The sequence below is a fragment of the Juglans regia genome, chromosome 8 (genome assembly GCF_001411555.2).
Source record: "Juglans regia cultivar Chandler chromosome 8, Walnut 2.0, whole genome shotgun sequence".
Taxonomy (NCBI): domain Eukaryota; kingdom Viridiplantae; phylum Streptophyta; class Magnoliopsida; order Fagales; family Juglandaceae; genus Juglans; species Juglans regia.
Genome location: NC_049908.1, coordinates 4,206,933 through 4,222,543, shown reverse-complemented (window position 1 = coordinate 4,222,543; position 15,611 = coordinate 4,206,933). Strand labels below are relative to the sequence as shown.

Sequence of the window (15,611 nt, the reverse complement as noted above, 5' to 3'; positions counted from 1 at the left end):
CCTTGAGCCGATGAGGAAGACAGTATCTTCTGAAGAGAAAAAATGGAGAAATATCTTCTGAATTCGTATCGTGAAATTTACATCTTGTGTCTATCTCTGTTTAATTATATATGGTATTTATGGGATAGAAAATTGGAGAGAATCTCTATTTATATTTATTTTTAGGATAGTGCTAGTGTGCGGCCAGCTTTTATTGTTGAGGTTATCTTCATCATTAGTATTGGTTTTGATAATACAGTAAAAACGCGTAAATCAGCGTAACTGTAGTTGTAAGATGGCGATGGCTTTGTTGAAGAAATTTAAATAGACGATTTGGAGAATCAAGATGGTGTTAGTAATGTTACATACGTGAAGTTAAAGAGAAGAATGGTCAACGATGAGCAAGCATTTAAAATAGAGAGAAGTTTTAACTATTTTTTACAAATTGACATGATTTAATGTCTGAATTTATTGTTTTATGACTTGGCTTAACTTTATAATTGGGAAGATTTAAGTCCCCAAGTGTTTGGAGTTATTTGAATCATTACTTTTATAAGATCTATTTGTGATTTTAGCACTTCTTTTCAAATTATGACATCAGTAAATGTATATTGAGAAAAATGAATTTATCTTATAATTGTTATGGATAATAATATTATGTTAACAAGTTGTGCAATTATGATGTCTATATCATATCACATTTATTTTTTAACTTATTTTTGCTAAATCACCGTCAATGAATACACATATGTACTTGATGAAGGTGCGCAATTGTTACCATCAAATGGAAAAAAGTAAAATCTATAGAATAATTATTATGCAATTTTATAATATAGATATGTGATACTCACGTCCTATTATATCATGTCAAGTTAATTAAAATAGATATTTATATAATTAATTTTAATTATATAATATATTATAATTATCATATTATCTATATAAATATGTTATATATTATATAATAAAATAATAATGTGGTGTATAAAAATTTTTCATTTCGAGACTTGATAGTGAGACTTCATAATTGGTAGGTTTTCAAAACTATATGGAAGGAAGTAAGATATAGGTCTGTGGACTGACCTGAGAAACAGATCTGATAAGTAGGCCTTTATTATGTGGAAGACACCATAATGGGGCAGGTGGGTCTCTTCCAATCATTCAATTTTTATTTTTTTTTTAAATTTTTGGATATCTCGGCCCACCTTTCTTGGTAGGAAAAATGAGGCCCAGTTGTGCTCAAACCAGTATAGGCCTGTGATTGGCCCATCTTTAACCTCGAATCATTCCTACCCATATCGTCAAAGTCAAAAGTCAAAATCAAAGGTACTAACTACTTATATAAATGACTCATGAGAAATATTTTAATCTTATTTAAATTTTATAAAAATAAATTCATAAATTAACGTAATTTAATATAATATATAAGATTATAAATCTTTTTTTTATTGTAAAATAGATATATTATATCATATGAAACTATATTAATTTCTGTATTTACTTTTATGAAATTTTTTATAATTCTAATATTTTCTCATATAAATACTATAGGGTTTGCATTTTTTTTTTTTTTTGTTTTAGGATAATGCAATTCATGTCGGTATATGTACTATATATTGAGATAAAGAATATATTTTCACGATAAGCGACTTTTGGGCTAAAGTGATCATGAGTCAAAAGATAAAAGCACCATCGATATATCTTCCTCTAGGTCAGGCTTTCTTCCACAACAGCTAGCTAACTCATGCCTAACCTAATGGAAAAAATAGGATTGCTCAAGACTTACTTGGTCGGTCCAATTATACATTTTAATGTTTCTATTACTTAATTAATTAAGGTTAATTGTTAGGTCAAGAAATAAGAAAAGAATGATTAATATTACTTCTCTTTTTGCATATATATACTTACTTTTGCACACAAATGAGGGATTAAATAGGATAAATTATTTGTACGGTGTGCAAGTCTCGTTGATCATGAATTTTGAAAAAAAAAAGACAAATTTAAAAACGTATGAAAAAATTATATTTTTTATGGTGGATTTTTTTTAAAAAAAATGTGTGAGAATTGTACATTTTAAGATTTTATCTGGCATTACTAATTAAAGAGGAGAGAAAGATAATTATTTGATAAATGTAACGATAGGATCCCAATTTAACCAACACGAATTATAAGGATAATTCATATCAGAAAGTACTACAATCAAATTAGTCAGGACCCTTCTTATCCAGAAAATATCACTACAAGAAATAAGGCCTTTTGCGGCCTTTTTTTGTCCGTTAGAAATAAAATTGATGCAAAAAGGCCTTAATTGCAGCGATTTCTAAATCGTCCCAATTTTTTTTCATTGAGTTTATAAAATGGTTTTTCCCAGCGATTTTTTTTTTATTTTTTGCGACGAAAAAAATTCGCCGCAAATAGTAAATTGATCGTTTGCAGCAATTTTACTTTTTACAACAGAAGTATTCGCCATAAAACTTTTTATGACGGTTTATTGTTCGACGGAATTGTGGAAGTTACTTTTGCAGCGATTTTTTAACTTAAAAAATCGCTAGAAAAAATGAAATGTATTTTTGCAGCGATAGTAAATCGCCGCAAAAGGTAATGTTCAAAATTAAAACGAATTGGAGCCCGCGACCTCCTTCATTTTTCCCTCCCGCCCTATTTCTCCCTATCTGATTTCACCCCTGTTTCGCAAAACCCCCCCGACGGCTCTCTTCCTCTCTCTGTCTTCCTCTCCGGTCTCTGTCTCTGTCTCTCCCTTTCTCTCACTCACGATGTCCGTATCTTTCCCTCTCTCTGTTTCTCTCTGTAAAGTCTCTGTGTGGGTACACAGCGCCGACGGGCTGGAGTTGTTTTGCTCCACGACCTCTACGCCTCCTCGGTCCTGCTCCATCACCACAACCACCATGCTCTTCGTCCTCGTCGGTAGGTCATCTCTCCTCCACCCTCTCTCTCTCTCTCATCTCTCTATTTTGTGCTGCAAGAGTGCGTAATCACCACCATGCTCTAGGGTTTTGTTTGCTTTTGGATTTTTTTTTGAGTTTGAGAAGATTTTACTTTGCAATTGTCTTATCCATCAGTTTTTTCTTTAGTTTAGCGTATTGGGTTTGGAAAATTTCCATAGTGTCATGGAATAGGGATTTATATGTTTGAATAGGATCTTGGCGTTGGGTATTAGATCAATAGGATTGGTGTGGTTCTGCTATTCACTTACTACATTTCTATCCTTTTTTTTGACATTATTTCTTCCAATACTACTCATTTCTCTATTATTTTGGTATCCTCTCTTCTATATTAGGCTTCCGTCACTTAGACGTTAATGATCATATCACAGAATTTTGTGTTTAATATTTGTTCTATCAGGGGTAAAAATCTGAAAAACTTAGGTACTTGGATGCCCTAAGACCATTTGTGGTGATCTGAAATGCAAAGAGGTTCCTACAAGTTTCGGGTTTGATGCTGCTTGCAAGGTATTTTCACTCAGAATTTTATGCTATGGTTTTCATGCTTTTGATCTTTCATGGTTTCATACTACAACGATAATTATATCTGAGTTCTATAATTTACTGTGATCTCATTTACAGGGACTTGAAAATATTACTCTGTGCTTATCATTATATGATATATTTACTTTCCTGCAGATTTATGCAGAAATGATTGGCAATGTGATGGCCGCAAAAGGCCGATCAACTGGAAAGTATTATCATTGTACGTGTCGGGTTTGACATTTTTTGTAGGGTCTATTTTTTTTTTCCTTCACTATGAAATTGCAATACATTCAAAATTATGTGCTGTGACCATCTCTACTAATATTCTTTCATAGAGCTTATTAGGAAAACTGAGCTTTTAGATGGAAAATAAGTAGAGAAAAAACTAGAACGACAAATAAATTGTAGACAAGAGACATTATGTTTTTTTAGTTTGGCGCAAAAACCTTTCAGAAATTAGGACTTTATATGTTAAAGGGAGGTTTGAATGTTTCTCACCCCCATTATGCTCCATCTTTTGTTAGTAGAGTTTCTCCCTCAGATTTCATGCCAAACCACATATTTTTTGTCGTGTGTTGCACAACAAAAAGGCTTTTTATTTAAACTTAGCCTTGTTTGCTGTGACACAAAACACATTGAAGAAAATACATTATGATTAATGCATATGACAAGCTAGGGTTTGTATTTGAAACTGATCTGGAATGCAGGAAGTAATTAAGTCAAACTGATCTGGAATCTTAGTAAAGATTGAAGATTTGTTATGACATAGACATAGAGAAACAAAGTGAATATGAACTCAGTTACAACGTAAATAAAGGATATCGGCTTTGTCTACTGCCAAAGCACCCCTCACCATTCATGATAACTCATTCTAATTTAAAAAAAAAAAAAAAGAGTGCATGCTGCAAAGTCCTATACTTCACAATCTGGAATGTTTTTTTCGTTAAGGTTTTTACGGGATCTGTTATTAGCCAATTGAGCTTCTTTCTAGTGTAAAAGACATACTTGCACAACTTGCCAGAGTTGTGCCGAGGCAGGTAATGTTCTTTGATTCCCTTGTTAATTTGCTATTTACCTGTCTCTGATTATGCTACCCTATGCAGAGTATACCATTCATTCAGTTTTTCTGTTTTGCTAACATGAATATCAAATTATGTCGTGAAGTGATGCGAGTTTTGAGTAATATTATTTTTCAATTAGTGATTGAATAAGGCTTTACAAATGAGAATTTTATTTGTCAAATAATCCCTCATGATCAGTTTCTTTCTATTTTAAGTCTTTTCTTTGGTTATTAGATTTTCATGAAATAAAGAGAGCTGCAATCCTGTAGAAGACATCATGATCCTGTGGGAAAAAAATTATTATTTGTGGAGACGAACATAGAGATGAAATTCCTGCCATGATAATTGGAAATTACAACAAGTAGAGAAATTGGGGAAAACCTGTATTCTTCTCTTGTGGAAATGTAGAAGTTTTTTCAATAACTTATTACTGTGATTTTGGTTTTCAAATTGTTGCAGGCTAGCTTCTTCATAACTTATGTTTTAACATCTGGTTGGGCAAGTTTGTCGTGTGAAGTGATGCAATTTCTTGCTCTTTTCTGCAATCTAGTCAAGAGATTCGTACTCGGAATCAAGGATGATTCGTCCAATTGCACTTTCTCTTTTCCCTACCATACAGAAGTCCCACGAGTCCTCTTATTTGGATTCCTTGGTTTCACATGTTCCATCTTGGCACCCTTAATGTTGCCCTTCTTGCTGATTTACTTTTCACTTGCTTACCTTGTGTATAAAAACCAGGTGAGTGCCTTATCTTGTCTTTTACCTTTTATGATGTTACTTGCGATTACTGTTTGTATATGCTGCTTGAATGTATTTAGTTTTAGCCGACTCCTTTAATTAGTGATTGATCATATTTTTTTCCACAATGCAGAGCTTGTTCTTCCATTCGCCATTGTAGTTACATAATGTGTTTGAATACAGGTTGTAAACTCATGTAGTTCTGTTTGTTATGTACATATCCAGCCAGCTTTCTTATCCCAAGGAAGAGAAAGCAACCAGTAGTTTCCCATACTCATTTCTTGCTACTCCTCCATCACAATTACCTGAGTTCCCCAAACAGCAGCTATCAACATTGAGATTAACCATACCCTCCATTGGCCTGTTCCAGAACAAAAGTCTAATAGCTGGTTTTTTGACTTCCCAAGAGGTAATCCAAGTTGTTCCATAATACGTTTATCAGAGTAGGAGAGGGTCATTGCAACTATATACTTCTATAGGTAGTGGTTAAACATAAATGGCAGTTTTATTATTTGAAGAGTTCAATGTTATGATCATTAGGATTAAAATTAGTATCCAACCATTTTAGAGTTTTTAGATTAATGACTATATATTTCATAATTGGTATTAGAGCCTGAACCAAGTCACGAAGGGATCTATAGGTTAAGTTAAAATGCTTTGGTACTATTTATATTGTTAAATCATTGAATACTTACATATGAGTGGAGCTATCAAAAGGGAAATGACTATGTACTACTAGGTCAATGTCGATAGAGTAGTCAGTCATGGATATCAAATTCGAAAGCGTGGTGTAACATGATGATCTTTAGGGATCAAGACTTCATCAAATTAGTATCTAACAGTTCTAAGGCTTTATAAAGAGTTCCATTACAACCAAAATTTGTGTTAGTAGTTCCAATATAACCCTACATTCCAAATTATATGCAGAGTTGATTTTTTCAAGATCAACTCTGCTCAACCACCGCCAATAACCTCTTAACACTGCTAGACGCCTAGGAAAAACAAAATCTCCTCCAAACAGCAAACTGAACAAGAAAAAAAAACCAACAACAACAACAAAAGGAGCTAGAAAAGTCTCTCAAACAAGTTGACATTGAATCATCTAATCCGCATGGTCTACCATTGCCTGTGACATTTAAAGATAATACTTAATCAGACAGCTAAAATATATTATAGTTATGTGCAGATCAAAGTTTATGGGGTCAATGAGATGAAAGGGGTAAGTGAAAGCAGTTACCATTGCAATTAGCTTGGGTTAAATAGCCGGAGATGTGGGTCAATAGGTAAACCAAACCCCACATATGTTGGATCATATGTTGGATCATATGTTGGATGTGTTGATCTTTTCTACTTGATGCTGCATGTTAGGCTTAGCTTGACATTGGTTTCATTGTAAACAGGTAAAAGAAATAATACATGGGTCATATAGTGAATAATCGCTGTGTATCCAAAACTTGGATGTGTGATATATTTTCTCTATACTGTTTTGTGCATTTTTTTTTTATTTTGTAAAACATCTTTTCCGGCGAGTTTTGAACGCCGCAAATAATTTTTTATAGCAGAAATACATTTACGGCGACATGAAATCGCCACATTTGCGGCGATTAACAGTCATTAATACTTCATAACGGCGAAATACATTTGCGGCGAAACTTATAGCAGAAATACATTTGCGGCGAAACTTACCCGCTGAAAATACTTCATAACGGCGATAATTTTAAATCGCTGAGAAAAATAATAAGTTATTTGCGGCGATTTATTAAGTTTTTGTGACAATGCATATCGCCGGAAATATTAGTTCTCAGCAATTTTAAAGGCAAACCGGAAAGCCGTTTCTGTCGATTTTTTGAACATTTGCGGCAGACTAAAATCGCCGGAAATAGTAGTTTTTTGTGACGAGTTTTGCCTATCGCCGAAATTGATAAAAAATGGCTTTAGGATTTCGGCGAACCTGCAGCGATTTATAAATCGCCGAAAATGATCAAATGCAGCGATTCTGATAGGTATTTGCGACGATTTTGAGCGCTGGAAAAGACCAGATTTCTTGTAGTGTATAAACATAACGACAAACACAACAAAGTTAGGAAGTTAGAATTGGAATGCAACGAAACAAACAAACAAAGAAACAAATAAGTATCATAAATGTAACGAAAACATTCAAAGTAAACACCCTATTAATAAGCACAAAAAAATTAAAAATACATCAAGAAGTTGGGACCATAAACATAGTACGTATTTTTCCATTTTAAATTGTTTTGGTTTGTTTTTTACCCAATATTCCAGTCAAGACAATTAATATGTAAAAGGAAAATAATAGTATGGTTATCAAATATGTCCATCAAATGTGTCTACTCATATATGTTTTTTTTTTTTTTTTAATGATTAAGGAAGTGATTATTAATAAATTTATATATTTTTTATTTTGTTCTTAATTATTAAGGATGTTTAAAAAATATTTAAAAAATAAATAAAAAAACTCATCTATACTAATATATATATTTGATGGACACATTTGATAGACACCTTAACATTGTTGCTTATAATATTAATTGAAGAATATAATTCGGTATATTCCATGAACCGGCCATAATGGGAGCCACCTCACGAGCACGGCAATTTCTTCTCACTTCCCATTGTGGTCCAAAATTGGAAAAAAAAATTAAAAAAAAAAAAATTAACGCAACCTCTAATATTACCACTGATCTTATCTAGCCCTTTCCAATCCTAGCTGTTCTCGAAATTTATAAATATAGTTGCACGAAAAATGATTTCTATAAATTTTAAATAGATAAATTTTATATAAATTTTTTTAAAATTATAGATTTTATCTTAAAAAGTATATAAAAATTATTCTTTTTTAATAAAATCTTTTATAAAAGACGTATATAAAATTAAGCTCAATTTTAATTGAAAAATGAGATAAAATCACTTCTTAATTAACAGTCATTAATCTATTTAAATGGTGGGTCTACACTTTCTTAAATAATATTATTAAATAACATTTTCTTAATTACTTAATAAATAAAAAAAACTAAAAAAATTTTGAAACGGAGCTACCAACAGGATCCTAGCATTTTCCCTATTTAAAACTTGAATAGAGATAACTATAAGATGATGACGATGATGTGACGTTGTGAGGCTAGGCTAGAAGGCATAGCCGCCCTGACGATTTTGCACGTTCATTTGAGACGACAAGAAATTAAGGTAGTTCCAAGTTAAATAATATAAAATTATTATACGTACCTTTGAGCCGATAAGAAAGACAACAAATATACAGCAAATTTCTTCTTATCGATTACTATTTATTATTTTACATTACACGGTAATTATTTTATAAGCATGATGTATTCTCACATAACCATGTATTATTTATTTGTTAGTGTAGAAAAATATACCAGTTAGTCTTCTTATATTACTCTATAAATTGGGGTCATTATCTCTACATCTTTTGCATAAGAGAAGTAGAACTGTAATAGACTCGTCGTGTAGTTTTTGATAGGAAAAAAAGATGGGATTGGGTATTCGTGCTTTGATCATGGTGTCTATGACCATATTTACTCTCACGTCCGTGGCAAATGCTGCAGAGGGGACCGCTACTTTCTACACTCCTCCTTATGTTCGTGAGTATATCCATTTACATGTATCTATTAATTAACATCGACCAAAGTGTATGCGTGTATAAATATATATATATATATATATATCTTATGAGCTTTTATATCATACTTTACCTATATCTTTTAAATTTTTAAAGTGAACATATTTTCGATGTAAAGAGTTCTTACTTTTAAACTTTTCTTCCCAATCAATATTTTTCAAATCAATAATGTTGAGTATATACGTATTCTTTACATCGCCTTATAATTATAATTCTTTTTATTTTTAAGCACTATTATCTTTCTTTTTTCTAACAACATGAGATTCATTGAACTTAAGAAAAAATTAACTAGATTTCTTAATAATTCAACTTAGCTCAAATCCCATCAAGTTAGAAATCTTTATTTTCTTCATGTGCTCAAATTCATCTAAATCAAATTAGTAAACTACTCTTGAATATGCATGAAATCAATCAAGCTAGTGTGATGCGTGCAAATTAGCATGCTCAATTTCAAATGGGGCGGCTAAATGCTATGTACTGCCCTGCTACATGTATCAAACTCAAATTACGTAATCAGATTTAATTATAAGAATCTTTCATGAGTTTCAACAATTAATTATTGTCATTGACTACTACAGCCTCTTCGTGCTACGGATTTCAAGACGATGGTGTCATGATAGCTGCTGCAAGCGATGTAATATGGGAGAATCGAGCAGCCTGTGGGAGAAGTTATAGTGTCAGATGCATCGGGGCAACAAATCAGGGTGTACCACAACCTTGCAAGGATACGAGCGTTGTGGTTAAAATCGTCGATTACTGTCCTCCAGGATGTCAAGGAACCATCGATCTCTCTCAAGAAGCTTTCTCTGCAATAGCTAATCCTGATGCCGGAAAAATCAAAATTGAATATACTCAGTAAGCCTCGATCCATGAAATTGCACATTAATTTAGTACTACTTCTGTTTGTTAACGTGCATTAAATATCAAAAGCATGTAATAATTAATTTGTCATTGTTTTTCTTTTTATTTGTGATTTTCAGGGTTTGAAGATATATAGATCAGTATTATGGCCACCTAATAACGAGTTTATATATGATAGTATTGAAATAAGCTGCATGCAGCTAGCTCGATCGTGATGGAGTGCTTCTTTGTTTCAAGCGTACGTGACAAGTTATATATATATATATATATATATATATATATATATAGTAACATTAATGAAATAAGCTACACGTTGAAACTTGTATGTATCAAATATGATGCCAAGTTGATGTTGAAATATGCATATGTATGTAAGCTTCAATGCAAAATGGGCGGCCTTACTAGTCTTTTGCTTTCATATCGTACGTACTGCTCGTGTATACACATATATGCATGATGTGAATTGTAATCTGATATATATTTGCTTATTACTTAAAAGTGCCTATAACGTTACTGTTTATTACTGTTCATCGTGGACAGTAAATCTAAATCAGCCATTTTTTTTTTCATATCTTATTACTGTTCATCGACAGTATGATGAACAGTAATGAACAATAAAGTTTTTTTTTTTTGTCCGTGTGAATGTCAATGTGCGACGTAATACCGCAATCGTGCGTAGGGAATGAGAGAGAGAAAGAAAGAAAAAGTGGAAAAAATACTGATTTTTAAGTTTTAAATGATCAATAAAGAAGTTGTTTTTTTTTTTCGTATGTTTTTTTCGCTTATTCTATTACTGTTTATTATATCATATACTAAAAATCAACTTTAATTTATAAAATACTAATTTTTTATCATTAAATAAATGATGAAATTTTACTGTACATTTTTAAGAGAAAAAAAACTATCTAATTAATTTGAATTTTTAATATAATTTAAATTTCATAATAAATGATGAATATAAATAAATAATAATTTTATTCTTATACATTAGACTATTTTAATATTTGAAATTACACTTTATTTTTTTCTTCAATTTGACAGATGTGGCAAACGTGCTTTTTTTTATCAATTAGAAAATCTTACGCCATACAGGATTTTACACAAGTACCACTAATTTCAAAATAACCAAGCCATTTATAAAATACTAATATTTCATCATTAAATAAATAATGAAATTTTGTTAAATATTTTTAAAAAAGTATAACTATATAAATAATTAGAGTTTTAACATAATTTAAATATGATAATATTCTTGATTAACTAAAGAGAACTGCTACAACTAATAAAAAAGTAACCTGAAAATATGTCATGAATGTGTATTTCATTTTTTTATTTTTCTTTTCTTTTTTTCATATATTTTTTTAATCATCATAAACATTTTTAAAAAAATAAAAAATTTATAATATCATTGGGTCAGGAGGGAATTGACAATCTATCTCTTCCCAAACAAAATTGTTGAGTTCGAGGAAGAGATTAATAGATTCTTAGGTTTTCAGAAACTTTTATATATTTTTTAAAATATTATATAATATAAAATATTTTTTAATTTGTTAATCTAATCATTACAATTTTCTTAAATATAAATTTTTTAAATTTCAAAACAAAAACTACATTAATACATCGATCCAAATCATATCTAAGGATATGATGTCTACGTGTGTTGTTTTTTGAAGGACGAAGCTGCTACTGGTACATTAAAATTTTTAAGATTTAAATCCAACCCTTCATTTTACCACTTCTCATTTTTTTTTCTTCGGTTGAATTGTTTTGATTTATGTAGTGAAGTACTATCACTATCACAAAAATTCTCCACATCTCTTTTCACTTATTAGGTACAGAAATTTAGTTCATAAAAAATTCTCTATATACTATTTATTTTACTTATGATTACGTTTTTTTTTTAACCCAAAACATATTTATATTTTACAAAATAAGTTATTTTTCAACCGGGCAAACGTGCCTCGCACATTGCCCAACCGCTAATGTATATATATATATATATGTTTGTGTGTACGTACTTGGGCATAACATGTGAGTTGTAATGCGACAAAATTCTGGTATGAAATTTATCCGCATGGTCTCGTTACTAATAAAAATAATTATAGAAATATTAGGCATAAAAAAATAAATATAAAATTAAAATTTGTAAATTGACGTAATTTAATATAATATCCTTACATCTATTTGTAAGCTTAATTAATTTGATAATCTAACTTCGTAGAATGACAAAAAAAAAACTTAAGTAATATAAAGATGGTTCAAGACAAATATAAGGTACGTAGCACTTCGAGCCAGTCCAATCAAACGTACGAGATTTTAAATGGCTAGTAAAGAAAATTACTCGATTTGAATCAGTAACAAGGGATTCATTTTTGTTTTGTTTGGCAAGCAAAAATTCTCCGCTAAAAAGATTATCAAGCCTTCAAATATTTGTGTAAATTATATACGCGTGCAAACGTTATATTTTGGGATTGAAAAATTCTTCTTTATCAATTACTATTCATCACTTCATATTCTATATTTTATGAAAAATACGCTGACGTTCTATGAAAAATAACAATATATTTTATGAAAAAATTAAAAGTGTAAAATGTGGAAATTAGTAATATTTGATACATAATATTCTCCTTTAAAATATTATATTTATCGAGGTGGCTGGATGTTGAAGTTGCGTCCATTAATTTTCGCCTCTACTCTACGGGATGGTACTAATGCCTCTCAAAGCTATCTATATTTGGTACAGTGGACAAGGTGGAAAATTCCGACGATGATGCTGATGTGATGTTGTGAGGCCAGAAGGGATATGCCGCCCTCATGACAATTTTGCACGTTCATTTGAGACCACAAGAAATTAAGGTACGTAGTTCCAAGTGAAAGAATATAAAATTATTGTACGTATCTTTGAGCCGATGAGGAAGACAGGAAATACGTAAAATAATTCTTCTGAAGAGAAAAAATGGAGAAATATCTTCTGAATTCGTGTCGTGAAATTTACATATTGTGTCTATCTCTGTTTAATTATATATGGTATTTATGGGATAGAAAATTAGAGAGAATCTCTATTCATATTTATTTTTAGGATAGTGCTAGTGTGCCGGCCAGTGTTGACTATTGGGCGTGTCTATATATACAAATTTTATTTTTTATTTTTTTAATATATTTTTTAACATATTTAAATATTTTTAAAAAATAAAAAAATATATCAATAAACTAATAATTACTTCTTTAATCAATAATTAAAAAAAAATTAAAAAAAATTAAATACATAAACGAGGGGGCAAAATAAAGCGACATAGTACCATTACTTTTATTCCTCATACATGTCGAGTATGTTGCCGGCTTCAAATACCCACAAAGCCCTTTTCAATTTTCATTTTATTGCATTTCTTTGGATTTGTTGTTGTATGATTTGGCTTAACTTTATCTCTGGAAAGATTTAACTCCCCCAGTGTTTGGGGTTATCTGTATCATCAGTTTTGGCTTTGATGATGCAGCAGAAACGCATAGACCGGCATTCCGATAATTGTGAGTTGGTGATAGCTTTATTGGAGAAACTTAAATAGATGATTTGGGAAATCAAGATGGTGTTAGTAATGTTACATACATGAAGTTAAGGAGAACAATGGTCAACGATGGGCAACCATTTAAAATAGAGAGATGTTTTAACTATTTTTCACAAATTAACGTGATTTGCTGTTGTATGACTTGGCTTAACTTTACCCCCGAGAAGATTTAAGCACTCAAGTGTTTGGGGTTATTTGCATCATTAGTTTTGGCTTTAATGATGCGGCAGAAATGCGCAACCGGCGTAACAATAGTTGTGAATTGGTATGGTTTTGTTGGAAAAACTTAAATAGACAGTTTGGGGAATCAAGATGATTTTTGTAATGTTACATACGTAGAGTTAAGGAGAACAATGATCAATGATGAGCAACCATTCAAAATAGAGAGATGTTTTAATTATTTTTTATAAATTGATGTGATTTGATATAATACGTTATGTTATAAATTTATTTTTATTGTAAATTAGATTTAACATATTATATAAAATCATGTCAATTTACAGATTTATTTTTATAAAATCTATTTATGATTGTAGCACTTCTATCCAAAATATGACATATCAGTAAATGTATATCGAAAAAAATGAATTTATATTATAATTGTTATAGATAATAATATTATGTTAACAAGTTGTGTAAAAGTTGTGCAATTATTATGTCTATATCATTTCACATTTATTTTTTAACATATTTTTGCTAAATCACCGTCAATGAATACACATAGGTACTTGATGAGGGTGCGCAATTGTTACCATAACATGGAAAACAGTCAAATCTAGTAATTATTATGCAATTTTATAATATAGATATGTGATACTCACGTCCTATTATATCATGCCAAGTAAATTAAAACAGATATTTATATAATGAATTTTAATTATATAATATATTATAATTATCACATTATCTATATAAAAAAATTTATACTCTATACTCTCATCTTATTTTCATCTCATTGTATAAGATATAACATATTTATCTATTATTGGATGATAAAAAAATCTAATAAATAATTATTTAATAATGATAAATATGTCACATCTTATATATTATGATAAAAATAAAATAATAATATAGTGCATAAAATTTTCCATTTCAAGAACGCTTGATAGTTAGTATGTTTTCAAAACTATATGGAAGAAGTAAGATATAGGTCCGTGGACTGACCTGTGAAATAGATTTGATAAGTAGGGCTTTTATTATGTGGAAGACACCATAAGGGGGCAGGTGGGTCTCTTTCCAACCATGCTCGTATCATTCTTTCTTTTGTAATTTTTTTTTTTTTGTAATTATTTCATTTTATTTTTTGGGTGAGATCCATATCTCGGCCCACCTTTCTTGTTAGGAAAAATGAGGCCCAGTTGTGCTCAAACCAGGATAGGCCTGTGATTGGCCCATCTTCAACCTCGAACTATTCCTACCCGTATAGTCAAAGGCAAAGGTACTAACTACTTATATAAATGACTCAATGATAAATAGTTTAATCACAAAGAAATTTTATAAAAATAAATTTATAAATTGACGTAATTTAATATGATATATTATATGGTAAAATTTTTTTTATTGTAAAATAAATATAATATATCATATGAAATCATATTAATTTTTGTATTTATTTTTGTAAGATCTTTTTATAGTTGTAGTACTTTCTCATATATATATATATATATATATATTTTCTTTTGCACATAAATGAGGGATTAATGATAGTTGTAAACTGCAACCTTTATATTTTGGAATATAATATTTATTGAAATACCACCTTGATTTTAAAATTTTCATATTAATAGTTGCATGATCGATTCGTACGCACCACAAGAAATATGGCTTTTTGCGGCGATTTTATGTCTGTTGCAAATAAAATCGCCGCAAAAAGACTTTAATTACGGCGATTTCTACATTGTCGTAATATTTTTTCATCAAGTTTATAAAATGGTCTTTTGCAGCGATTTTTTATTTTTTTGCGACGAAAATATTTCGCCGCAAATAGTGAATTGGTCTCTTCCAGCATTTTTACTTTTTGCAACGGAATTGTTCGCCACAATAAGTAAAATATTTTTTTGCGGCAGTTTTAAATCGCTGCAAAGAAGTTAAAGCTTTTTTATGGCGACTTTAAATTGCCGTAAAAGGAAATATTTAAAATTTAAAGGAATTAAGCCCGCAGCCTCGATCCTTCATTTTTCCCTCCCCCCCGATATCTCCCTCTCTCATTTCCCCCCTGTTTCCCAAAACCCCCCCCCGACGGCTTTCTTCCTCTGCGGTC

General features: G+C 30.5%; 1 protein-coding gene across 1 annotated transcript; it reads left to right on the top strand.

Annotated features, from left to right (window-relative positions):
• Positions 1–8,733: 8,733 nt before the first annotated feature.
• On the top strand, positions 8,734–10,016 carry LOC109021918 (EG45-like domain containing protein). Its single transcript, XM_035693628.1, has 3 exons — positions 8,734–8,886; positions 9,503–9,779; positions 9,905–10,016. The coding sequence occupies exons 1-3, from the start codon at positions 8,775–8,777 to the stop codon at positions 9,909–9,911; spliced, it is 396 nt and encodes a 131-aa protein (XP_035549521.1). The 5' UTR covers positions 8,734–8,774; the 3' UTR covers positions 9,912–10,016.
• Positions 10,017–15,611: the final 5,595 nt, after the last annotated feature.

What these genes read in the sequence shown, in the direction of transcription:
- LOC109021918 (XM_035693628.1), top strand. Translation starts at nt 8,775, where the DNA reads ATGGGATTGGGTATTCGTGCTTTGATCATGGTGTCTATGACCATATTT. An exon ending in CTACACTCCTCCTTATGTTC is followed by an intron (nt 8,887 to 9,502) that starts GTGAGTATATCC and finishes TGACTACTACAG; the next exon opens with CCTCTTCGTGCTACGGATTT.